This window comes from Sciurus carolinensis, chromosome 4 (genome assembly GCF_902686445.1).
Source record: "Sciurus carolinensis chromosome 4, mSciCar1.2, whole genome shotgun sequence".
Taxonomy (NCBI): domain Eukaryota; kingdom Metazoa; phylum Chordata; class Mammalia; order Rodentia; family Sciuridae; genus Sciurus; species Sciurus carolinensis.
In genome coordinates this window covers 172,606,912-172,633,563 of record NC_062216.1, presented here as the reverse complement: position 1 = coordinate 172,633,563, position 26,652 = coordinate 172,606,912, and the positions used below count along the sequence as shown (strand labels likewise).

General features: G+C 55.1%; 1 protein-coding gene across 5 annotated transcripts in view; it reads left to right on the top strand.

Moving 5' to 3' along the window:
- Positions 1 to 7,782: 7,782 nt before the first annotated feature.
- Positions 7,783 to 26,652, top strand: part of Kiaa0930 (KIAA0930 ortholog) — a 32,707-nt gene continuing 13,837 nt past the window's right edge. For 2 of the 5 annotated variants that reach the window (XM_047550697.1, XM_047550696.1), the window contains exons 1-2: positions 7,923 to 8,146; positions 26,285 to 26,436. In XM_047550697.1, the coding sequence (XP_047406653.1) occupies positions 7,939 to 8,146; positions 26,285 to 26,436 (360 nt within the window). In that variant the 5' untranslated portion in view covers positions 7,923 to 7,938. Of the gene's footprint in view, positions 7,882 to 7,922; positions 8,147 to 26,284; positions 26,437 to 26,652 lie in introns of those variants that run through there. The other 3 variants (XM_047550699.1, XM_047550698.1, XM_047550700.1) reach the window with 2 other exon arrangements.

Sequence of the window (26,652 nt, the reverse complement as noted above, 5' to 3'; positions counted from 1 at the left end):
TGCTTTTGTCCTTCCTCCTTTCCTAGACCTGGTGGCTCCCAGGGTTCTTCTCTTGGCAGTACTGGGGTGAGCCCAGGCCCAGTACAAGCTGGGCAAACACTCTACCACAGCCCTTTCCTATTTTGTTTGTTTATTTTTTATAAATGTCAATGGACCTTTATTTTTATCAATTTATTTACATGCAGTGCTGAGACTTGAACCCAGGGCCTCACACGTGCTAGGCAAGGGCTCTGCCACTGAGCTACAATCCCCCTCTTTTATTTTGAGACAGAATCTTGCTAAGTTGCCCAGGCTGGCCTCAAACTTGCCATCCTCCTGCCTCAGACTCAAGTAGCTGAGGCCACAGGTGTGCCCTACATACCGGCATACTCTGGCTTCTTAAAGAGGCCACGCCCTTTGTTACTCCTGTCCTGCCTGTCCCAGCTAGGAACACGGCAGACAGGAAGCCAGGAGTCCTGCAGGGGGTCCCTGAGCTGTGATGCTGGGGATCCCCATGGAAAGCGGCCCTGTCCTTCTAGGGACCACCCCCCCGTCATTGGCTTTACACAGGTGAGCAGGTTTTGCAAAGTCCTGGGAGGACCACAGCCTGTTGGTGGTCAGAGCAGGGCAGGGACCGTGAAGCGTGGAACAGGGAAGAACCATGTTTAGCCGTGAAGTTTGGAAAGATGGCCCGACCTGACGCAGCACGCAGCTATCAAGGGTGTTTTAGAGACAGTGAGGAGAATTTGTGGCTGGGGTTTAGAAAGAACCAGAGGACGGCTGCTCATTTCTCTAGGTGTGATGATGGTGCTGTGGTAATGGAGAAAAAAGTACAATTAAAAAATCGTAGCATGTGTATAACCAGTTAGAACAAATATAAATTTTTTTTTTAAAAAAAATCAATGTATATAGTGAAGCATTTGGGCGTGACACCTACCTGATATTGACTAAAATACTGAAGGAGCCTAGCACCGTGGCTGGTGCCTGTAGTCTCAGCACCTGGGAGGCTGAGGCCAGAGGATCACTTGATGCTAGGAGTTTGAGATCAGCCTGGGCAACATAACAAGAACCCATCTCTAAAAACTAAAGAAAGTAGAGAGCAGCAACACCTGCAATTCCAGCCACTCAGGAGGCCCAGGCAGGAGGCTCGCAAGTTTGAGAACAGCCTTAGCAATTTAGCAAAACTCTGCCTCGAAATAAAAGATAAAAAAAAATGGGGTCAGGGATGTAGCTCAGTGCTCAAGTGTTGAAAGCGTGGTCTCCAATACAGCGATGTTCAGAGGTGGGACTTAGGGAGGCGACTGCATCAGGAGGGCACTGACCTCATCAGTGGATCAATCCCTGGAGGGGTTCATAATCTGAATGAGCTGTTGGGTTATGGAAGAAAGTGGAGGAGGTAGAACCCAGTTGGAGGGCGTAGGTTCTCCCGGCCCCATTCTCTCTCTGTGTCTCTCTCTCCCTCTCCCTCTCTCTCCGCTTCCATGCTACCATGAGGTGAGTGGCTTCGCCCTACCAAACCCTTCTGCCATGATACTCTGCCTCACTTCAGGCCCAGAGCAATGGAGCCTGCTGGCCATGGATGAAAACCTCAGAAACTGTGAGACAAAATAAAGTTGTTTTTCTCAGGTATTTTGTCTCAGGGATGAAAAACTAACTGAGTTAATAAGATTGCAGATACATTAGAACTGAGTCTTGGAACGAGGCTGCAGATTCTGCCTGACTTTGGCTCTGGGCCAAACTGTAGTTTTCTAAAACATTGCTAACCTTCTCTCAACGAACCAGTTCCCCAAACCACCCAGAGACAGAGACCAACCCCTTTCTTGCGAGACGGCCTAATTTTTGTTGGCGGCAGTCATAATTCTTGACGAGTGGTATAACTTCCAGCTGGCCTGTGGCTTAAAGCTAGGAACACAGCCGCCGTCTTGTAAAACCGCATCTGGAGCGCTTGCTACCGGCAACCGGGACACCTGTTTTCCGGGTGGCCTTTCTCTCTGGCTCACACAGGCTCCTGTTCTTAAGTGTGCTTCAGCTGCTTTCTAGGCGGGCCGAGAGGCAAAGCTGGGAAGGGAGGGCCTCAGTATGAGGGACCGTGGGGTCTGGCCTCAGGTCATGGGGGCACAGGGTCTCCTCTGTGACAGCTTCTCCTTCCCTTCTCCACTCCTGCGGGGACAGCTCTGGCCAAAGGTTCCTGTGTCCTCTTGTGCATGTCTCTGGCAACCTCGTCCTCACGTGGCTCCAGCCCCTGCCCATTCCCCAGTCATCTTGAAGCTGACAACATGTCCCTGAGTGAGTCCTTGGGCTCCCTGGGCTTTCCAGACAGCTCTGGAAGGGCAGGCACTGCGTCTGACTCACCCTCCTGCTCTTCCCCAGGTGGACACCAGTGACAGTCACAGACACTACCTGTGCACCTGCAGATGCAGCCCACAATCATAATGAAAGGCAGGCCGAATTTCAGTTTGAGGTGAGCAGAAGTAAAGATATGATTTTCTTCACAGGCTGCCTGGACCTTCTCCAGACCTCTGCTCAAGATGAAGGGCCCAGCCCTACCCCAGGCCAATGTGTCCTAAATGCTGAGCAGTGTCGCCACACAGGAGCTGCTGGGAAGCCGCTGTGGGGAGTCAGCAGAGCCGCCGGGGAATACAGATGGGACGCACTGGGCAGTGCAGGGACCCAGGGAAAGATTCCCCTTTGCTCCAGAGATGAACTGACCACGGACCAGGTAAAACGGGGGACAGAGGCCTGCATGTTGATTAAACTGGAGAGTGCTGTCCACTACCAGTTAGGGTTAGGTGCTTATGTACCTTTCTTCACAGTGCAGGCTGGGGGCAGAGGTGGGCATCTGAGGGAAGGTAATGGAACTGGGGACAGACGTCACCTTGTGAGTGATTCTGTTTGCAGTGCAGTCTGTTTAGGTGTGTCTACATTCCTGTCTTTTTCTACTGGACAGTGGGCCTTCAGGGAAGGAATGGAAGGCAATTGTGCTCTTACGGCAGAGGAGAGAGATCAGAATGTGTCCCCAGCCTGCGGGAGGGAAAGAGGATCAAGCAACGGAGAGCAGGGGGAAGGCCCAAGACCCTTTCGTCCAACACAGTGTGGCAAAGCACCACATTGTGGCGCTTGTCTTCTGAGCCTCCACAGCAGGAAGACAGCATTTCCGGACAGCTAGCCTGCCTTCAGGAGGAGCCCACGTGGGAAGGCCTGGCCTTCCGCCCTGTGGTCCTGCAAGTGGCCTTCTGGGCACAGGGATTATATTCATCCACATCATGCGCCGGGCACACAGTGGGTGCTCAAGAAATATTAGCCTGTACCTTCTTGACCCCCAATCCATCAGGCACGCCTTCCAAAATCTCTGAATCCTTTATTCTCACCAAGGTGTCCGTGCCTAATAATAATTTTAAGTTTATCCCCTCCAGGGGAATTTTAGCAGGGACTTATTAAAAGGAAAGAGAGAAAGAATGAACGAATGAATGAAATGGAGTACTAATGACAGAATCCTGGCAAGAGCTGAGGGTGAGGAAACATTTTTGTGTTGTGTTGCGTGGGGTTGGGGGCGGTCAGGGAAAGGAGGCTAGAGGAAGGGAGAAGGAAGGCCACTGAGCCTTTTCAGGTGGATCCTGTGCCTGTGTAGCAGGTGAGAAAAGTCCCCTCCCTATTGAAGGGGCTCTTGCCATCTAGACGTGTGGGGGTGGGGGGCAGTTAGATTTAACTTCCCAGATGAAAATGAGGAACCTGGAATCCAAGCATGAGTCACTGGAAGAAGTCTGGCCAGGAAGTGGCTGACGCCCACTCATGTGACCCCGGTGAGGATTCCAGCAGGTTTTCAGGGGAGAATGAGCAGCCCTTGAAACTACCCCCGGCAACCTGTGCTCACTGACTCAAAGGGGGCTGTTTGTAACCTCCCTGCCCTGGGCATGGACTGCAGACCAAGGATAAGAGACGATCAAGTGAGGTCCCACAGACTAGCGGAACGTCAAGGGCAGAGTGAAGGAGAATCCTGGCCCACTGTCCCTCATCACACCAGCATAGGACCAGGCCGCTGGGCAAGTTCTTGAGATAAGTCCCAACAGGAAGACCAGAGAGTGAAGCAACAGGCCCGTGAAAGCAACTGCTTTACGGTTGACTTTTCTTTCTGCTGAAGTTTGCTTTGTTGTTCTGTGTTTGCAAAATAGACTTCAGGGCGAGGAGTGCCCACACCGCGGCTGCTGTATTGGTACTGCCGACACCACACTCTCAGTGCTTAAAACAACCCAAGTTTATTATTTGACAGTTCTATAGGTTAGGGGTCCAACCCAGTCCTACTGTGCTAAAATTCAGGTGAGGCAGAGCTGTGTTCTTTCTGTGCACTGTGTGGGAGAATCGATTCCCTGGACTTTCCCAGCTTCTGGAAGCTGCCTGAGACCCTTGGCTTGTGGTCCCTTCCACCACCTGCAGAGCCAGCAACAGTGCATGCACCTGGTCTTTACTGTATTGTTGAGTCTTTCTGACCATAGTTAGGGAATGTCCTCCCATTTTAAGAATTTATGTGATTAGGTTGGGCCCACCTTGGTAATCCAGGATAACCTCTGCATTTCAAAATTCATGTTCTTTTTTTGTTCGTTTTCCATATTGATGCGTTATGTAATTGATGCGTTAGAGTTGTACATAATGGTGGGATCAAAATCCATGCTCTTCATCACCCTGCAAAGTCTTTTTTTCCAGCTAAGGTAATGTATACATTATCAGGGCTCCAGGGAGTAGGATATGGACATCTTTGGGATCATCGTTCTGCCTACATAATCTTTTCTTTTCAATGGTCTCTTGTAAAAAGACAAACATCAAAACAAATTTAGTTATAGATCTAACTGCTTTTGTGGTGATCCATGAATTGGGGTAGCCTCCATCCTAGGAAATAGGACAGAGCTCCTGCCCGGCAATAGTGGAACAGTGGATTTTGTGAGGTGGAGTGGAGGGAAGAGGATGACAGAGAAATAGCTGGCTAACAGGTTCTTTCAGTAACCATTTTCGTGTGTGTGGTGCTGGGGATCGAACCCAGGGCCTGTGCAGGCGAGGCAAGCACTCTGCCAACTGAACCATATCCCCAGTTCATCCTTTTGATAAAGGGTAAAGAGACTTCATATTCATGCCAGTTAAAAACCAGTCTGTTTGGGAACTTGGCTGTTATCGCTCTAATTCCGATTTCTCAGAAGGATAGACAAACAGTTTAATTTTGGTTTGGTGGCATGGAACTCTGGGATGAGTAACTCCACTTTGGTTTTTACTCTACTCTGTTGGGGCCCAGTGTAGGAGCCTAGGCCAAAACAATGACCTCCCTCATATTTTAGGGAGGAGGGGAATGAGTGAGGCAGGTTAATGCTCGTTTTAAGTAGATTCCGGTTATGGAATATGTATATTCCATACATATTCATATGTACATTCCAGCTACATCTGAAAGTGTAGCTCAATCAATGCACTTCAGAAATCTTGCCATAGATTTCTCAAATTTGAAATCTTAAGACGTTTTATTTTTCCTTACATGCTAGATAATAATGAATGATGAAGGAAAAAAATAGTTTCCTACAAAGCTAATTATTGCACATTCTACAGAATAATTTATTTCTTGTTAACCCTGAACAGTTAATCTATAATTTTAGGCAAGGTTATGTAGCATTTCTTTTATTGTACAGTAGAAACAATAAAACATCACTACCTTTAACAAAGCCATGGAATTCTCCTTACATTTATTTATATATTTAGGGCTTGGACTTGAACTCAGGGCCTTATGCACAGTTCCACCACTGAGCTACACCCCCAACCTCTATAGTTTTTGCTCAACACTTTAAAAGTGGATTTCACATCTTTCATAGAGAACATTTTTATCATCATAGGAAATATGGCCAAACCAGAATTTTTTCAAGAGTTTCAAATCCTTTTGATTTTAAATATTTTCTCTGATTCTATTTTATATTCTGATATTTATATACAGAAAAATGCATAGACATCTCCAAGTTACAACCTGCTTAATTCCCATGAATTGACACACCCACTAAGCTGCACAAAGATGGAAGAAATGGCATGTGGAGCCCTGAGTGCTGTTTCTGCCCTCTTCCATCCAAAATATAACTTTCCCTTTGCTGATGTTAGAAAATCCCCTGCCTGGGCAATACCTGGAGTATTACTGACATAAGAAAGGGGGAAGTCCAAGTGATTTGTTCATTCAACAAATATTTTCTGGCACCCGTGCTGGGCTGGTTGCCAGGGAAAATGGGATGAATGATCAGATGCTGGTCCTTTGGCTCAGAATCCAGGGAGGCAACCATGAGGGATGGGACAGGACGTCTGTGCAGCAGCTAAAAACAGTGCTTTGGTCAAGTCAGCCAGAGGGGCTTCCAGGGAAAGTTAGCCTGCAGGCAGTTAGTGTCCCAAGATTTCAGGTGGGGAACAGCCTGGGCAGAGGAATGGCAGTGGAAAGGCAGGTGATACTGGCAGGTTTGGGAGGCAAAGAGGGAAGACCCACTGCACTGCCAGCCTCCCATCTCCTTCTCCCACCAGTGCAAACCCAGAGCTCTAGATGCAGGACTGGAGGCCCTCACCCTCACAGAGTCCTGGGGATGCAGGCCCAGATGGGAAGGCAAATACACCCAAGGCCAAGTGCTCACCCTCCTGTGCCTGGCACTGAGGACAGGAGAGTCAGACAGGGCCCTGCCCTGTGGAGCTCAGAGGAGAGTGCCTGCTGCCAGTCCTATTAGATCAGGGCCCGTCCACGACCTAATTTAACTGTGATTATCTCCTGATAGGCTCTATCTTTAAATGCTGTCATATGGGAGTTAGGGCTTCAGCATATGAATTCCAGGCAACGGTTCTAGGCCCTGGGACAGTTATGCAGAAAACAGACTTCCCTGTGGGGGAGTCAGGCAGCCAGCAGAACGTCTGCTTTGATGCGTCCGCCGAGGAGGTAAGGGTGCTGTGCCGTAGAAAAACAAGCAGAGCAAGGGGACAGGCAGGGGAGGTGGCGTTTTAGGAAAGGTGGTCAAGGAAGACTCTCATGAAGAGGTGACATCTGGGGCCTGAGGGAAAGGAGGAAGCAAGTTTTAGGAGGATGGGAGAAGAGTACCCCAGACACGGGCGGGGGTGGGGGCAGCACTGGTCTCTCCACCACCACCTCCTGTCCTGGTACGGGCCATCAGCCACCACGGGGGGGTTTGGGGGTCTTCCGCTCTCGGCACAGGGGCCTGCAAGAGGACAGGCCCCGCAGACGCAGTCATCCGAGGCTGTCCGGACAGGGAGAACCCCCACACCTGTCGCCGTACAGCGGAGAAACGGAGGCTCCTGCCGCACCGCGTGGGTGCGGAGGGGTCAGTGCGCGGCGGGAGGGACTTCGCCACCATGTCCCCCAGGAGACCTTTTGCTGGGTTCGAAGGCACTTCCTCCTAGAAACCAGGTCGGTTCCAGGAAGGTTCCCGGAAGACAGCAGCCCAGGCGGGGCGGGAGGGCAAGGCCAAGGCGGTGACAGAATGCCAGCGGGGCGGCGGGGGAGGGGCTCAGGGGCGATGCCGCGGGCGTTCGGGACCTCGGAGCCGGGTCTGGAGAAGGCGGGCGCCGAGGGAAGGTGACGGGGAGCTCGGGAGACGCGGCTCGAGGCCGGGGCCATCGCGCAGCCGGCGTGGTAGGCAGGACCCCGCGGGCCGGCGCGGTGGGCGGGGCCAGGCGCCCCGGGGGCGGTTCTGGGCGGGGCCTGGCGGCGGGGGTGTGGCCTGGGCGGCGGGGGCGGGGCCTGGCGGGCTGGGGCGCGCGGGCGGCGGCGGCGCCGCGCAGTGTGCTCGCCTCTGAGGGCTCGGCGGGCGGCGGGGACAGCGACGGCGACGCGCACAAAGGCGGATTGTGGCTTCACTGGTGCTCGCGGCGGGCGGCGTCGGGGCGGGGGCGGCGGGGCGCGCCGGGGGGCCCCGCGGGCGCGGCGCGGGCGATGAGCCGGGGCCCGGCATGGCCTCCGCGCGGCCGCCGGGCCGGGCCTGCGCCTCGGCGCCGCCCGCGGGGCTCCGGGCCGGGCCGCCCGCCCTCCCCGCCGCCGCCGCGTCCCCGGAGCCTGCGGGCGGCGCGGAGGCCGAGGAGCGCTCGCTGCAGCACATGCTGCGCGCCATAGCGGAGGAGCGCGGCCGCCTGAGCCTGCGCCGCGAGGTCTGCGGCCTCGGTGAGTGGGCGGCGGGGCCGGCGGGGCCGGCGGGGCGAGGCCGGGGCCAGGGGGGCCGGCGCGGTCGCGAGCGTCGCCGGGTGCGCCTCCGCGCGGCTCTGCGGGCTGCGTCCCTACTGTCCGCCCCCGCGTGCCTGCCTCTGGGTCCCTGTGTGTCCGCCTCTGTGTGTCCCTTTCTGCGTGTCCAGCTCCGTGTCCGTGTGCCTCTGCAAGTCCCTCTCAGAGTCTCTGCGTGTCTATCCCCGCATGTCCATCTCCGTGTTTCTGGGTCTTCCGACGCGCTCTCCTCCCCTGCATCTGAGTCTTTCCTATGTCCCTGGGTCTCCAGCTCTGTTTTGGTACCTCGAGTGTCCCGCACCCTTGCGTCCCCCCTCTTTTTCTGCTTCCCGGATCATTTGGTGTGTCCCTCTGTCCATCCGGATGTCTTCCTCTGTCCTTCCTCTTGGTGGTTCTGCCAGTGGCCTTCCTTCTCCAGGAAGACCTCCTGGGGGCCTCAGTGCTGCTGCACGGAGTGAGATCTGGGGAGACCCTGGCCCAGCAGGCAGGGCAGTGGACGTCCCCAGCTCACATGGAGGGCCACGTCTCTGGCTTGCTGACTCTTTGTCTGTACCTGCCTGGCCTTCTCCAATCGCTCTACCAGGGACCTGTTGGCCTCTGTGCCCAGAACCCACTGGTTTGACTCGGAGCTAGGGGATAGCTGCCTCTCTAGTGGGACTGCTGGCTGGTGTGGGTGGGGATGCCTCTTATTGTTTGAAAAAGGGCCTGGGATTGCAGGTGTGGGTGGGGTCTGCTGGCCCAGCCTGGTGTGAGGTAATCCATCCTGATGGATGGGCCCAGACCCAAGCCGGAAGGAGCCCCCACCCCTGTAGTCTTGGTTTGTCATTTTCTCCATGAAAAGACCCCTCCCTTCTCCAGGCAGGGAATGACTTCATTCCACATTGTCAGCAGCCCCTCACCCCTACCCCTGTCTGGGCTGGGGATTTCTGAAGGGACAGCAGCCTTTCAGATTCTACCAGTGCCCCTTTCATTCACCTTTGCAGACTCTCAGTCCCAAAGAGGGAATACATCCCCACTAAGGTCACACAGTAGCAGGGACATGGCAGCCACGCCCCGAAGCTGGGTGAGGAGAGGGGATACCTGTGAAGTGTTTTGTGGGAGGCAGGCGTAGCACCAGGTACTTCTCAGGGGGCAGGTCCTAGCCCAGTCTGTTGGGAGTGAGCACTTCTCCTGACAGGGACCTGTGCAGTGGGGGTGGCTTCTGAAGTGGGGACGGACAGAACAGGTTTCAGTGGTTTTGTCTCAGAAAAGGTATCCAGATCCAGTTTTGAATAGAAATGGGAAGATCCTCATTAATTCATTCGGCAAACATTCCCTGAGCACCTACTGTGTGTCAGCCTGGCAGGCCCACCTGTCACCTGGCATGGAATATCTGAATTGGGAGGGGTCTGAGGACCATCTGCTGCAGATCCTCAGCCCTGCAGCCTCAGTAACTCCAAGCAGCCCCTCCCCACCTCTAGTGTCCACCATCACCTTGACCTGGGAGCATCTCTCCCTCTTAGATGTACCCTGCCCCCTAGGAACCCTCAAGAATAGTAATAATGGCACCTAGCACTTAGGAGGCACTTAGTATGTGCAGGTGCTTTGTTTGTGCTCCGACAGCTTCATCCTGACATACTGCTTACTGCCTTTGCCAAGTGGGAATATACGCTCTGTGTCACCCGTGAGTAGCCTTGCCCAGGGACAGCACTGAGGAAGTGGCACAGCTGATTGACCCCTGGCTAGTCTGATCCCACAGCTTCCTCCCACCCGGCGTCCCCAGCCAGGCCTGCTGTGCTTACAGCTCAAGCCTTTACCTCAGTGTCTCCCCTCCCTGCCCACGAGCTCCCTCACGAATGTGCTCCTGTTACCTGCTCCTGAGCTCAGTCCCTATGGCACTGTCACCCTCTGGGCTTTTTTGTGCACTCTCTGCACGGAAAACTGCCCTTGCTGGTGTGCCTCCCAAGCACCACCAATCTTCCTTTAAGTCCCGGCTCCAAGGCGGGACCTTCCTCGACCCCTGGCAGATAGTCCTGTTCTGCTGCTGTTCGTTCTCCCTACGGGACAGTCAGGACGCTGAGGGGTTTTTTGTTGTTACAATGCCCATGGCATGGTAAGGGGCTGTGCGACTGTGCCCCAGAGACGGGCGCCAGCTAGCTCCTCGAGGGCATTGCCCGGTCTGGTCTCATCAGTGCTTCCATGAGGCACGACAGAGCTGGTGCCTGGGAGACACCTCGAGACACACCGAAGAACTTCTGAACTGGCAAATGAGGGGTGTGGATGCCCAGGAGAGTGGAGTCTGGACTCAGGAGGCCCGCCTCTTTCAGGGTTCACCTGGGAAATTTGATGTTCAGAGAGGAACTTAACAGGGACTTGTGCCTAAGGCAGAGCAGGGCCTGACGGTGGTCCAGCCACCGGCGCTCCTTCAGCCTCTGCCTGTGGGATCAGGGGTAGGTTTTGTTCTTGTTTTTTTATGCTTTTAAAATTGTTTCTATTGTATTCCTTTGGACTACGTTTTCTCATCCCCACTTACAGTGGTGATAATCCATTAGATTTATGAATGGATTATTCATTTTCTTTGGGACTGGGAGTGCATGCAGGGCTGCCTCATGCAAAGTGCACGCTGTGTCTCCTCTGGCCCATTCGAGTGAATGAAATCTCTCAGATTTTAAAAAAAATATACGATTAGTTGTACGTGGACACATACCTTTATTTATTTTAATGTGGTGCCAAGGATCGAATCTGGTGCCTCACACATGACAGGCAAGTGGTCTGCCATTGAGTCACAGCCCCGTCCAAATCTTCCAGATGTTGCTGTGTTTAATTATGGCTTTGGTCACCCAGAGCTGGTTGTGACCACTGAGGTAATTTGAAGGTGTCAATGGAGTCTTTGGTCGAGCTGCTGTCACCTCTGAGTCAGTTTCTGGGAGATGGAACAAAGCCACCAGGCCTCTCGCACCAGGTCGCTGCTTCCTCTCAGGAAAGGCCTGGTGCGACTCTCGACTGCCGGGGCTTCTGGTGGAAGCACTTCTTGAGCACTTGCTTGGTGCCAGGTGGGGCTGACCCTGGGCCCTGCTTGGTGAGAGGGCACAGTCTCTGGCGGAGAGAAGCCAGGTGCACAGGGGACTGCTAGCTGAAGTAAAAACCCCCGCTGGAAGCACCAGGGCTGTGGCCACGCCCAGCAGGAGGTTGATGTTGCTTCCAGGTGGAAGAGGAGCCCCGCTGGCTGGCTGAGGAGCTGCTGTAGGGCTTCAGGACCTCTGAGCTGGGACAGACCTGTGGTTCCTGTCCAGATGTGCAGTGCAGACATAGGACGTGGGCCCTCTCCTGGGCTCTGAGCACCAGATCAAGCAGGCCGGGCAGCCAGGCCCCCTTTCCAGGGACAGTGTGCCTCTCCGGACCTGCCTGGGTGTGAGTCCTGCGATGGGGGCCTGTGCTGTGCTCTTGCTTTGGGTCCTGCTGTGACTGAGGACTGGGGAGCAGCCTTGCCTGGCCTTTGGGGCTCACCTCTTGTTAGGGGTGTGGGGGCCTCACCCCTTGTAGAGTGCGCAGGTCAAGGGAGTGGGGTTTTCTGTTTGTTGCTTGTTTGCTTTTGGTACTGGGGATTGAACTCAGGGTGCTTTCCCCCTGAGCTACATGTCCAGCCCTTTTTATTTTTTATTTTGAGAGAGGGTATTGTTAAGTTGCTGAGGGTCTCACTAAGTTGCATAGACTGTCCTTGAACTTGGGATCCTCCTGCCTGAGCCACTGTCTGTCCAAGTCGCTCGGATTCCCGGTGTGCACCACTGTCCAGCAAAGGTGTGTTTTGCTTTCCTTCTTTGTACTTGAAGTAAGTCTCTGAGGCAGGTCTCATTATGCTCTCTGTTCTGACAGAGAACTCAGCTTTGGAGTAGGGTACTCTGCCCCCAGCCACAAGGGTAGAAGGCGCTGGGTGCCGCACAGAGCTGCAGCCTGCCCAGTCTTGTCCTCAGAGTGCCAGCTGCCCGCTCACTCCATTGGTGGGCCTCCTGGCTGAGGAGGATCATGGAGGCAGTAGGACCGTGAGCTCCCAGCCAACTGGAGGGGCCACTGAGCAGGCACTGCAGCCATGCGACTGCACAGGGGCAGTTTTCGTGCTGGGCAAAACCTTGGAGCAGGGCTGAGGTTGGTGGTACCTGGCCGGCGGATGCAGCAGCCGAGACTCCCGAGGCTTGATGGCTGGCGGGACCCTGTGTGCCTGGTCTCAGGGAGATTGGCAGGTGTGACCTGTGGGCCAGCTGTTAACACGGAGACTTTGCCTGCTGCGGGTCAGCTGCCCAGCACCTGCAGCTGTCCTTCAGTCGTGCTCCTGTGGAGGAAGGCTCTGTCATTACCCTGTCTGACAGGTGAGGAAGCTGAACTTTAAGGGGAGAATGACTCTTCAAGGTCACTGTGCTGGGGGGCAGCAGAGCTGGGATTCAGATGTGACCTGGAGAGGCTGCAGGAGGGGGTGCTGCCTTCCAGGGAGCACTGTCCTTGGCTGCACCCACTGTGTGCTGGGCCCCCAGGACTGCCCTTTGAATAGGGACAGGCCACGTAGCTGGGCTTACACGCTGGCTTGCGGATTCAGTGGGAGACGTGGTAGAAGGCAAGTCTGTGGGCTCTGGCCACGCACAGCAGCCTTTGGACCTCGGCGTCCTGTCTGTGAATTGGAGACAGACTGTCTAGGGACATGGGATGCATAGGGAAGTGGCAGGAGCAAGTGAGCTTGGCGGCACGGGCACTGGCGCATCCCTGGCAGTCAGGTGCAGTCCCCCAGCTGCAGCTGTCACCGTCCAGGATGCAGAACCCCTGCCCAGCGCCTGCACACAGAACAAAGCCCAGACTGCTTTGCACTGCATCACTGGGGATGGTCTCCCTGGGTCCCTGCGCCTCTAGGGGCCCCAGCACTAAGGCAGTCTTGGCTGGCTGGGGGCCGGCATGGTGGGGAGGAAGTTGGCTGTTTGGAGTGGGAGCAGGGCCCCTTTCGGTTCCTGGGTCTATTTTAAGGCCTGTGGGTTCTGGCTTCTGTTCCTGGAGCTGGTGCAGCCCCGGAGGCGCTGCTGAGGCAGAGACCCCGTGTCGTTCAGGACCTGAGGATTCTGGGCCCCGCACTCTAAGGAGGCAGGGCCACAGCCACAGGGATATCTCTGAGTCTGCGTTGGCACCCCCCAGCCTGGGTGAGAATGCTGTGCTGCTCCACCTGGGTGTCCCCCTTCAGGCCTTCCGCCTTCTGGGGGTGGGTCGGGGGGGTCACAGGGCAGGGCAGGCTTGTGAGCAACTGCTGAGCCAGGAGACTGAGGTGCTCCAAGCAGAATATTGTTTAAAATATCCCTAAAACCCAAAGCCAAGTTTTTCCAATTAAAAATGTTACATTATAGAACTTGGAAAAAGAAGAGGGGGAAGTGACTTGTAGTCCAGTTTCCTAGAAGCCCACCGTTACCTTGGCAAAATCTTGCCCTCCAGTCTTTTCAGAGCCTTCCTTAGGGATACTTGATATTCTGTACAGAAATTTCCTAATCATGCTTTTTCACTTAAAATTCCTAGAACATTTTCCATGTTGTTCAAACTCCAAACATGATTTAAATGACTACACGACAGTTGAGTGGATATGCCATAATTTACTTAATTGGTTTCGACTTGTTGGAAGCTCAGCGTGGATCCAGTTTTTTGCTGTCTTAAATAACTTGTGACAGACCTCATTGTACATGAAAGGCTTCTGTGTTTGGCTAGTAACCTGGGAGCCCCATTTCTCAGGGGCTGCTGTCTGACCCCCACAGTGTGGACAGATGTCCACCAAGCTTAAGGCAAGCTTTTTTTTGGTACTCAGGGGTGCTTAACCACTGAGCCACATCCCCAGCCCTCTTTATTTTTTATTTTGAGACAGGGTTTCTCTAAGTTACCTAGGCCCTCTAAGTTGCTGAGGCTGGCTTTGAACTTGTGATCCTCCTGCCTCAGCCTCCTGACTCGCTGGGATTCCAGGCCTGTGCCATCACATCCAGCTAAGGGGAAACTCTTTAATCAGTTGGTACAGAACAGGAAGGTGACTGCAGGATATAGTGAAGAGCTTCCCCATACAGGGACTGTGGAGCTGAGAGGGGTCCCGGGGTCCAGCATCAGGGGAGGCCTCTGACCAGGCACCCTTCTGGGCTCTCGTTCTCTGCTTTGTCTGCCCCTGGGATTTCAGGCTTGCCCCTGTTTCCACAGGCAGAGGTCTCTGTTCCCAGCCAAGGACAGGGGAGTCTGAGCTGAGCCTCTGACACAGGCCAGGCTGGCTGCACACCACGGCTGGCTGCTGCCCCTCCCACTCCTCCTTACCCCTCTTATGCCTTACTCTGGGCCCCTAAGTGGGCAGCTTTGTAAACCAGACCCTACTGAATGCTCAGCCCCAGGAAAGTAGGAGCTGTGATCCCATATTTTACAGGAGAGTTGAGCGGTGCTGCTGGTTGACTTTCCTGAGGAGGACCAGGTTCACTGTCCAGTACCTAAGCCCTGATGTGGGGTGGAGGCTGCAGGGTGGAGCCTCAGCTCTCGCTCATCCCTGGGGCTGGGCTGTTTTAAACCCAGCTCTGAAGACTCTTCAGGCATGTTCTGACTAGACATGGTCTCCCCAAGGGTCCCAGGTGTCCCTGCCTCTGGGCCAGCCTGGCTTCTGTGCCGAGCATTGGGGAAGGGCCAAGGGTGCTTGGCCTGTGTCGCTCTTGGTCCAGTGATTGCGCATGCTTGGTTCACTTTGCAGCATGAGCCTCAGCTTCCTGGCCAGCCTGTGTGCCTCGGGTACCCGCTTGGTACCATACCTCTTCCTCCCATGTCTCGGCTACCCTCCCCTTCCCCCCACGTTGGGGCACCTTCACAAAGGACCACCAGGAACTTTAGAACCAGGATTGCCATTCCTCTGTCCCAATTGGGCATCTGAGTTAGAGCTCCTTGGGACCCTGAGTCTGTGGTGTTGATGTGTTCCCTTTGTGACTGGGAGCATCAGCCAGGGTCAGTGGCCACTGATCTGTCCAGTTACCACCCCTTGCTCCATTTTATAGATGGACACCAAAGCTCCTAAGGGGGAGGGGCTGGCTGCCACCCCTCCCCCGGTGCAGTTACCCCCACCCCCCAGCAGTCAGTGACCAGTGTCACTCCCAGCCAGTGTTCATGGACCCAGCTGGGTCAGCTGACTGAATCCCAGCAGCGTGGACCTCAGTGGCCTCACTGCTAGTTTTTGGCAGGAGTGGGTGGCCAGGTCGTGCTCTGCAAAGGTGGGCCTCTGACACAGAGGCCTCCGCCCACAGGAAGACAGATTCCTGTGGGGTACAGATTAATTGCTCTGCCCATCGAGTGGAGAGGCAGTGGCCAGTCTGCCTGACCATCCTGTTCTGGGAGGCCTGGGCTCCCTGTGCCTGGGGACCTTGCCCCACCTGGGGGCACAGGGTGACCTTGGCAACCTGCTCCCTGTCTCCTTCTGGCAGCAGATGTGTCCTGGATTACAGGACCTCTCCGTCCTGGGGGAGCTGGAGTGGGTCAGAAAGCATCTCAGAATGTCATTGGTAGGGACACGTAGGGAGGCTCCAAGGGGGTCCTGGCTGGCACAAAAGGGATGTGTCGGGTGCCCTGTCTTAACCCCTCCTCCTGCAGCCCATTGCACGGGCGAGGAGGCTGAGGCCCATCAGAGCAGGTGCAGTTTCCTTAATTTGCGGGAGCGACATCGGGGAGGGCGTGTGGGGTAGAGGAGCTCAAGCTTGCCCCTCCAGGGACGGAGAGATGAACCGTGTCCGCTGATCGCCCCTGCAGACCGGTTCCGGGCAAGAGACAGCAGCTCACTTTGGGGGACCCCCTCCTTCTAAACAAACACTTTTTATCTGACAGGACGTGAGACCAACACCCGCTTGCTTGAGTTTTATAAGATAATTTTGCTGCTGTCCACTGACTTGCGTAGCCCTGAGCGGTGTCAGTGGCATGGGAAAGGGGCGTGGCTTTTGTCTCCTTGACTGGCAGGTGGAGTGCTGGTGTTGTCAGTCGGAGAACCCCTTGCATTTGGAGGTGCTGTGCATGTCGAAAGTGCTTTTCATTCTTGGGAGCAAAACTACTGATAGAGAAAGGAAGAAAAGCAGAATACAAAATGATTTGGGGCGCGTGCGTGTGTATGAGAAGCTTGCGTTTCCTGTGTGACTGGGGGAAGCCCAGCTTCTGTGAGTGTGTCTTCTCTGCACTCTCGTTTGTCCTCATGGCAGAGTGCAGGGGCACTGGCCCCTTCACAGGGGACAGAGGCTCAGGAGAAGGAGGTCCTGCGGGGGCCCTGACCTGAGCTTCAGCTCTTTCTGAAACATGGCTGCCCAAGCACCTTTGCAGCAGCAACCACATGACTTTGTGTGTACCCCTGTCTCACCTCTGTGGCTCCTGCCCTCTCTGCGGGGTTCCTGCTGCCAGTCTTATGTGGCATGGTCTCCCCTTCCTTGCCCATCTGAGCTCCCCTCAGGGTTGGTGCTGGCTGTGGTCCCTGTGTAGCGTGGGGGATGCCCAAGACAACCTCATGGGAGCAGAGGAAGCTGCCATGGGCTTGTCAGGTAGGCTGGTGGAGGGGCTCCACTGAGTGGGGACAGTGGTCAAGTCTCGGGGAGGTGGCCCTCGAGAGAGGCCTTCCTCACAGGGCCTTACCAGGTAAGGCTAGAGAAAGGTCTGCAATTCATTTGCTGTGCTGCTTTGGGGAAATCACTGCAGCTCTCTGGGCTGAGTAGGACTGGACACTGCTCTTTCTTTCCCTAGAAGGGAGTGAGGGGCAGACCTGGGGGCTTGGGGCATCACAGAGACTGTCTGTGACAGCAGGCCTGTGAAGAAGGCCCTTTCCCTGGCTCTGGGTTTCCTCTTATGCAAATGGAGGGAAGTTGACCTGGCTCACTGCTCAAGGCTCCGGGCTCTGGGACACCAGCTTGCCGTACAGGCTCTTAATGACTTTAAACAGCCCCACCTGCGAAAAGCACCCTTGATAATCGGTCGATTGCTCAGGTGATCAGTGCCACACGCATGCTGGGTTCAGGGACATGGAGCTGAGACCCTGCCTCCACCTTCTGTGAAGAGCTGTGTCCTCCCGTTGGCCTCCCTGTCCTACAGGCCCACCTTGCATACCCAGGTGCTGGGGACTGGGTTGGCAGCTTCCTCCTGCCTGGCAGCCCTGGGGAGTTCTCCCTTGCAGCGAGCCCTCGCTGCCTGCCGAGTGAGGATGAGGTCACCTTCGTCCAGGGCTGTGGTAGGGGGGCTCTGCCTGCAGGAGCCTCACCTGAGTCTCAGGAAGCTGAAGCTTTCCCAGAGCACCCTCCCCAAGTGCCAGGTGTGTGGGCAGCATGCACGCTTCCTCTTGACGGTGCCTCTGGGTTGGGGGGTCACCCTGTGGGCACACGGAGCTAGCGTGACTTGGGTGGAGGCTCTGGTTCAGGGTCCAACAGCAGCAGTGGGTTTGGGACCCAGTTCCCTTGGACTCCATTCTGTGGCCTGTCCATCTCAAGCTGCACAGGTCCATTTCTCTGAGGAGAGGTGTGGCCTCCCTTCCTGCTGTGTAGCCTGGTCCTGGTGCACAGGTGTCCAGTGGAGATGGCCATAGAGCAAGAGCAGAGGAGGGGTGTGAAAGAGGACTCGTGCTCAGCAGGGCCTTTCCAGGGGGAGTTGCTCAGCAGAGGGACCAGGACACCCCAGGTCTGAAGGGCCACCTAGGACTGAGGTGGGGTATCTGCATTTTCTAGCCTCCAGAGGGAGTAGGCTAGACGACCTTGAAATAGCACAGCCGAAGGGTCCCCTTGGTCCTTGGGGTCTGCCTGGACCCCCAGGGCCCTTAGCCTCACTCTGGGAGCTCAGCTTGTGTCTGAGTCCATGGGAAGTGCCCTGCACATGTTGGCTGGACTGGGGAACCTACAGAGCAAGTGCAGGGCACAGTGTGGATGTGATGTGGGCTCACGGCCTTGGGGACCAGTCTGGCTCTAACCCAGAGCTGGTGAGTGAGCAGGAGGTGGGCGGGCAGATGGTTCCTCAGCGGGCACGGAGCTCCTGGGCCCAGGAACCCTCTGTGGTACCCCACAGCTGGTCCAGATGGTGGGCTCCAGGCTTCTTGGGTGTGCGACTCCCTTGGGCCATGTCGCGCCTGGAGGAGGAGCATAGTGCGCTGGTTGGCGGTTGGGGAGTGGCGGCTGTGGGTGTGCGTGGCCGCCCAGGCGCGTGCTGCTGCCGTCTGTCTGGGACAGGTGCTTCTGAGTGTCAGTGTCAGCCCAAGAAGTGACTCATGAGAACACACAGCAGCTGGGCAGGTATCGGGGCCACTTTCCGTATCAGAGAGAAGCAGCAGTTAGGAATTGGATCTGGCTGCAGCCATGGCGAGCTCATAGCTGGGAATGTGAATCTCGAGCTGCCGATCCAACCTGAGATCTGTGCTCAGGAAAGGCCACGCCGGCCTATGGGCAGTCTGGGCAGTGAGGCGGCGGGTGCCCGGTGGTGCTGCTCACTGGGTTTCCAGGGAGGTTTTGCTGGCACTGCCACTGAGAAGGGAGCACAGAAGTCTGCTTTGAGGGAACTGTGATCTGGTGACTGCCTGTGGTGGCCCTGGTGGAAGCCCCAGCCCCTAAAAGGGGTCTCAGGGTCCTTGGACCCAGGACCTCACACTGTGCTGGCATAGAGCAGACACAGGATTGGATATGAATCCCAGCTGCCACCGAGGACTTGCCGGGCAGCCTGGTTTTCTTAGCCATGAAATGGGTTACTGGGGTGATCACTGTGCTTTACATGCTTCATACTGTGGATCTCAGACGCGGCTGTGAGCGAGACTGCTGCTCACGTGGCTTGGTGAGGTAAGGCCGCTGGAGTGCCCTGAACCTACAGTCCCATGTTTATTTGTTCCATGTCCACTGGTTTCCTGTCGTGGGCCTGCCCTATGCTGGGGACCAGGACACCCTGTTCAGCAAGGGGCAAGGACCCTGGCAGGACAGAGCCAGCAGGACATAGCCTAGAGCTGAGGAAGTGACCCTGAGGGGAGATGTAGCTTGTGGGCTGGTCCTGCCAGCTGACGTGGCTCAGGTTGAGCCTGTTTCCTCCTCAGGCAAGTGAAGGTCACAGGGGTGAGGCAGCTCTGAGTAGGCGCTCACAGGGGGACCAGGCAAGGAGCTCTGGGTGGGCACTTGGGGACCAGGCAAGGAGCTCTGGGTGGGTGCTCACAGGAGACCCAGGTGCTTGGGAACAGGGAGCCTGTGGCACACTTCCAGGGCACCACTGCTCAGGGAAGCCTGGCATAGGGTGGGTGGTGGGGAGGCCCCCCCAGGAGGTGTGGGCTGGCTCCCATGGGCCGTGCCAGAACAGAGACTTGCTGGACATTTGGTCAGGGAAGAAGAACCAAGGCTGGCTTCAGCTTCGGGGGACCATACAGTAGACCTGGGGTCAGGAGAGCCTGGCTTGTCTGGCGAAGAAGCCTGAACTTCTTCCCGAAGGAGATGGGGCGATGGGGAGCCAGGCAGGGGTTTGCCTGGCTCCTTGCATCATTGAAACCCCATGCTGCCCTTGGGCCAGGCCCTCTGGATTGCTCACGTGGGGACTCGACTGACCAGTTCTTCATCCAAGGGCCTTGTCAGGGCAGCCCGGGCCCTCCCTGGGCAGCTCCTTTGTCTTTTGTGCCCAGGGAGGGAGGGGCCCCGAGCTGGAGAGGCACAGCTGATGAAGGGCTCATTGAGGGGCCACAGAGGGCTATTCATCCTGCACTGGCCCTGCAGTGTGGGGAAGTTTCCAGAGAGTCAAGGGCTGCCTTGCACTCTTCCCCAGAGACCAGTTGACCCCCACCTTTGGGAGGTGGCCAGAGCTGACCAGAGTCCGTGGCTGAGCACGTGCACTCCCTGGAGGTCCTCCATCCAGGCAGCCTTGCATGGACCCAGGCTGGGCGCTGGCAAGGACTTGCACCAGACCTTTCAGGTTCCTTAGTCCCCTGAGGACAAGCACAAGCCACTGACCCAACTCTGCGTCCCACTTCTGTCCTTGCTCTGGCACCTTTGCTCTGTGCTGCCCTGGCCTGGCAGTCCTGCAGGTGGGCCTTGAGTGCTGAGGGCACCACCCCCATTGCCTCCCAGCTTGCAGTTTCTGCTGAGACCCGCTCAGGGAGCTGCTGCCCTTCTGGCTCTGGCTGCGGCTGAGTCTGCATTGCTCAGTGATGAACCCGCTCCCGAAGAGCTCTGGGAGGACCGGTTCTGCTCAGCCTCCTCACCCAGCACTGAGTGCCCGGCCTGCCAGTATCTACCCAGCAGCTGTGTGGGTGCGTGGTGCAGGGTCCAGCTGGAGCCGGCGGTGTCCCCAGGTGGCCTCCCGCTTCTGCAGTGTTGAATCGTGGATCAGGAAGGAAGTTTGGCGTGGCATCTGCGCAGGGAAGCTGTGTGTGTGTGGCGGGGCTGTGCTGCTGAGGGTTGGGGGCAGGACAGAGGTGTGCCTGCCACTGGGCACGAGCCACCGAGGCCCGTGGTGTGCATCCCTCAGCCTTCCTTCACAGACAGGTGCCCTTCATATCGCATGTGCATATGGTTCTGTGCACTGCCTCCCCTTCCGAGCATTGTTCCAATTAGCTGCTTGGTTATTAAACATCTTTTGGTTGGTTGCCTTTTGAGTGGTTAAATGTGCTAAGGCACAAAATAGAAAAGGTGCACAAAAATTCAAATGAGAAAACCAAGTCTTCCTTTTCCCTGGTTCTGTCTCCAAAGGCAGCAGTGACACTCGGGATGACCTGGGATGCAAACCCTGGGTTGGAAGGGCTTCGGGTGTGTCAGCTAATTTAAACTCCCGACCACCCCAGAGGTGGGAACACTGTGACACCAGTCTGCAGTCAGGAGACGGCACCAGAGGCCGCCCTGCAGGCCAGAGGTGCCCTCTGCCTCCCTCCCTCTGCCCTCTCCCTCCCTCCCTCTGCCCTCTCCAGCCTCCAGCCCCACTTCCAGGCCTGCCTTGTGCACCATGTGCATTTAAGTCACCGGAAGCTCTTTTCTTTAATTTAAAAGGCTTTAATATCCGTCTGCCCCACTTTTTTTTTTTGTGGGTTGAGGTGGAGCCAGGGCCTCCTGCATGCCGGGCAAGGGCTCCACCGCTGAGCTGCAGCCAGCCCCGAGCACCTGAGGTGTGCCCATTGTCTCCATAGATGTTTTACCAGTGGATGTCCCCACTGAGGGCAAGGTGTCCTTGGTCCTCGTTAACTTGAGACCTGTCGGGCATTCTTTTTCTTTTTTAATTGTTTTTTTTGTGGATGGACACAGTACCTTTATATTATTTGTTTGTTTGTTTTTACGTGGTGTTGAGGATGGAACCCAGTGCCTCACACGTGCTGGGCCAGTGCTCTGCCACCGAGCCCCGGCCCTGGCCGGCACTCTTGTCCTTGGAGGCCTGATAGGTCAGAGATAGCAGTGGGGTTGGCGTTTCTCGGGTGACGCGCCTCTCTTGCGTCCTCGGTTTTTTTAGGCGGTGTGCAGAACTTTGTTCTTGCTGAGATAGTCTTCTCAGGAGCCGCCTTCTTTTCCAGCGTGGTTTTACTTGCTTTGCGTAGTTGCGTGGCTTTGGAGGGTCTGTGTGCTTTCTTCCCCTGTAGAACTTCCAAGTTTTTATGTAGTTTGGTGTATGGTTCTTTTTTTCTCCTTTTCATATTTTTATTGGTGCATAATAATGGTGTGTTTGTTGTTGTATATTCATAATTTCTATTTTCCATGTTTTTAATCAATCTGTCATTCTTACCTCTTGTGTTCTACTTTAAAAGGCTTTTCCTTCTCTGAAAAAATTAAAAATCCATGTTTTCTGTTTTTTCCTGTCCTGTTGAAAGTTCTGGTCCTTGTGGACTTTGCCTCAGCTTGAACAGAGACCCGACTTGTGCTTTTTCTCAATGGGCTACTGCTCCTGAGTTCAGTTTTTGGAGCCTCTTCTGATTGGAGGACAGTCTTCATGACCTGGGCGACTGTGCTGTGTTCCTGCCCTTGATTTGTCCACTCGTGTGCTGGGCCACTGGCCTTCCTCAGTCACTCAGCTGGCCTTGTGGCTTCTCTGGGCTAGGAACGTTCTCTGCCTCCAAGGCAGTAGACACTGCTGCAGGAACTAAGCACCCAGCTGTGAGCCCAAGGACTCTCCAGGAGAAGCCCTGGGCTTGCGTTGCAGGTCCAGCCGGCGTCCTGAGGCCGTGGCTTCGGTGGCAGGTGGTGGCAGGTGGTGGCACTGAACTCTCCCTTTTTTCTTTGGTACTGGGCACTGCACCTGGAGCAGTTCACACTGAGCTGGGGAGGTCTTTTGATTTTTCAGACAGATTCTCATGGAGTTGCCCAGGCTGGCCTGGTGCTTCCCTTCCGAGTAGCTGGGATGCTGCCTTTTGTGTAAATCCATAAAGAAGTGGGCTGGAAACACAGCCCTGCCCATTTCTTTACGTATGGTGTGACTGACTGTGCAGTTGAGATAGGACCACGGGAAAGCAATGGCAGGAACCAACAATTCGTGAACTGGCAAACCAGTCCAGGGAAATGTGGCCAAGGTTCCCCCGGGAGGTGGGGTCGGTGTCTGAGGAGACGTAGCGAGAGGATGATCTGGGGTCTTTTGTTGGTTTTTTAAAATTGGGTGCGCCTAGGATATGTTAGATTCTTGCAGTTACAAGTGGCAGAACCCATCCTGAAAGGCTTAGGGGAAAGGAAACACTGGCCAGAGATCTCAGCCGCCCAAAGGTTGAGCACTGAATGCCCAGCTCCCAGGACCCAAGGCTGTCGTCCGCCCCCAGCTTCCTCCTCTACTTCTCTCTGGCCTCTTCTCTCCTTCTTTAGTTTTTATTTTGAGACAGGGTCTTGCTAAGTTGCTGAGGCTGGCTTCAAGCTTGCGGTCCCCCTGCCTCAGCCCTCCAAGTCACCAGGATGACAGGTGTGGCTATACAGTGTGTCCTAACATCGGATGAGAAGCCCTACAAAATTCTGAATTCTCCTGGCTGTACAGGCTTTTAAAACCTATTCTCTTTGGGGCCATGTGTGTCTCAGTGGTAGAGCACTTGCCTAGCATGTGGGAGGCCCTGGGTTCTGTTCCCAGCATTGTAAAACAAAACAAAACAAAACAAAACCAGCCATTCTCTTGGCATGTTAATAGGTCAAATTAGATAGAGTTGCTCCCCTTATGATTTGAGGGTTCCCAGCTGAGGATGCGATAGACCTTTTCATTTATTCAGGTCTTTCTGTTTTTAAATTCTGAGGAACAGAACGTTGGCCCTCCCAGTTAGGAGAGTTGCTTGGTGTCAGCTCCGTTCCCCGCATGTCTGGCGGTGCCATGCGGGCGTGGTGCTCCGTGGGCTGCGTGAATCTTCAGCTGCTTTCCCTGTGTCTCCCAGGGCGGGTCCACACCACACCACACCATACCATCCACAGTGATGTGGGTTTACCTTGCACTTGCCGTTGGTCTCAGGACATTTTTGTTGTCTAATTACAATGTCCAGTATCTTTAGAACAGTGTTAATAATAGTGGACTCTGATAATTAATTTGTTTCTAACTCTGAAAGCTAATGTATATCATGTTTAAGGAAGTGTTAAGGTTTGGATGTCCCCCAAAAACTCAAGTGTGAGACAATGCAAGAAGGTTCAGAGGAGAAATGATTGGATTGTGAGCCTCTTAACCCATCAGTGAGTTAATCCCTGGGATTAACTGAGTGGTGCCTGAGGTGGTGGGTGTGCTGGAGGAGGTGGGCACTGGGGCATGGCTTTGTATATATCTGTATCTGGAGAGTGGAGTCTCTCTTCTTTCTGATCATCACGTGAGCTGCTTCCCTCTGCCACGCTCTTCTCCCATCATGTTCAGCCTCACCTCCAGCCCCAAGAAATGGAGTGGCCTTCTACAGACCAAGACCTCTGAAATCATGAGCTCTCAAACTTTTCCTCCTTTAAAATTGTTATGGTCAGATCCTTTAAGGGCTGGGGATATAGCTCAGTTGGTAGAGTGCCTGCCTCGCATGCACGAGCCCTGGGTTCAATCCCTAGCACCAAAAAAAAAAAAAAATTGTTATGGTCAGATCCTTCAGTCACAGCAGTGAAAAAACTGACTAAAACAGGAAGTGTCTGTTTATTCCTATTTTATGGAGACAATTTTAAAGATTTTAAAATTATTACCTAGTATTGCTACTTGCAGTGTTGGGGATGGAACCCAAGACCTTGCACGTACTAGGGAAGTGCTTTCCCACTGAGCTATGTTCCCAGCCCCCCTGTTTTTAAAAATACATTTTTAGTTGTTGATGGACCTTTATTTATTTTTATGTGGTGCTGAGAATCGAACCCAGTGCCTCACATGCTAGGCAAGCGCTCTCCCACTGAGCTACAACCTCAGCCCCCCAGCCCTTTTTTATTTTATTTTGAGGCAGGGCTTTGCTAACTTGTCCAGGCTGGTCTTGAACTTGTGATCCTTTTGCCTCAGCCTCCTGAGTTGCTGGGATCGCAGGTGTGCACCACGCCCAGCAGACTATTTTTTTAAAAATTAACAATGGCTGTTGGGTTTCATTGAGTGGTCTCCCAATCTCTGTGAGATGATTGTGTGTTAGTCCTCTTTTGAGTTATAAATAGATATAAATATATTAGTAGGTTTTCCATTATTGGGCCATTCTTGTATTCTTGATTAAATTGTGCTTGGCCATTAGCATATATTTTTAATGGCTACTGTATGTAAAATTTTTATGTTGCTGTCAATGAGTGAGATTAATGTGTAACTTTATCTGAGTGTGTGTATGTTATCTTTGGACATGAGGTTATGAATTAGAGTTTGCATGTTGTTAAAAAGAATTTGCAAGTTTCTGAGGCTCTAAAAATGTGTTTGTGGCCCTGGAACCATCTGAGACCCGGTGGACTTGCTCTCAGGGACATCTTGGCTGCTGCTCCAGTGTCCTTTAGCAGAGCATGGGGGCATTTTCTCCCTGTGAATACACAACCATCCTTTCTGCTGGCTTTACCTCGACTGGCTCCACCCATGACGTTCAGTGGGGGGCGGGTCCCAAGCATTGCCTCCCCAGGCCCAGTCCTCGGACAGGGCAGCTTTCTGTGCTGTGGGGTCTCCTGGCCCGTGCCCCTGTGGCTGACAAGGCTCACTGACCTGGACCCCTCCTGGAGGGCGGCTGCTTTTATCCTCCCACTCACTGCTCCCAGGCCGGGCTTGGGAGCCGGCTGGGCCAGGGCTAGTCTAGAACCCTGGTTCTCTGGCTAGTGGTGTGACTGGGACTTTCTGCTTGTGACTCAGCACCATGGCTGACCCCCTGGAGGAGGGACCTGGGCAAGTCCTGCTTGTGCCACTGACCGCCTGGGAGGCGGGAAGAGGACCCGCGGGCCCTTGGGTTCTTGGGTTCCCTGTTGTTTGAGTGTAGGGATTGGGCCCTTCGGCGTGGTGAGTGGGGAGCAGCAGCAGCGAGCGTGCCAGGTAAAGGTGGCTCGGGGGTGTGTCGATTCCGACTGGGATGGAGGAAGCCCGCCTTGCTGAGCCTGCTCCGTGCTGGGCAGTTAACCTGCATCTTCCCAAAGGGAGCCACAGCTGAGGCTGAACCACCTGCCCAGTGTCACATAGTGAAGTACTGGAAGGGTGACCCAGATTTCTCCTACCAAAACCTGGGGGCTTTTTCTTCTTGTGCAAAAAACATGATACATTCTTATTTAAAAAAATGCCATCTGTAATGAAATCTGTGCAACAATCAAATAAGCAACCTGCGCAGGGTTCCTGTTTGCCTGGGAAGCAGCTGGCAAAGGGCGGCTGTCCCTTTAAGTCGGATTCTCCGTGGGAATTGCCGCAGCATGGGGGGCGGTGGGGGTGGGGATGTCCGCAGCAGTGATGCCGCCTCCAGAGCCAGGCCGGGCTCCCTGCCCAGCCAGCTGCGGTGGCTCTGGTCCTCCACTTTCCTCGGCCCAGCTGCTGACTCACGCATAGGCTGGGATGGGTCGCGGTGGGCCGGGAGCCCAGGGGGAGTCGGCTTCCTGAGGCCTCCCAGTCTCTCTGGGTGCCTCGTGGGTGGGGGTGTGGTGCTGCAGAGAAGGGACAGCGCTTCTCAGAGCCCTGGGGAGGCCGGCGTGTCCAGGGTCACACAGCCAGGGCCGGGCGGCGCTTCTCACGGCTCCCTGCCTCCCCCCGCAGGTTGCTTCAAGGATGACCGCATCGTCTTCTGGACCTGGATGTTCTCCACCTACTTCATGGAGAAGTGGGCGCCCCGGCAGGACGACATGCTCTTCTACGTGCGCCGCAAGCTGGCCTACGCGGGCAGCGAGAGCGGCAGCGAGGGGACAAAGGTGGGTGGCCCTGCTGCAGCCAGCATCCGCGGCGGCTTCCGCAGCCCTCGCGCAGGTCGGGGAGTGCTCCCCGAGCCCTGCCACGTTCGGGACTGAGCCGCCCTGGGCTCCCGTGTCTTCACCTGGACCCCGAAGGCCGTGAGGGTCAGCACCACTGCAGCTCTGAGGTGCGGCCAGCCTCTCACCATAGAGGCGCACAGGCCCGGCGGCAGGGTG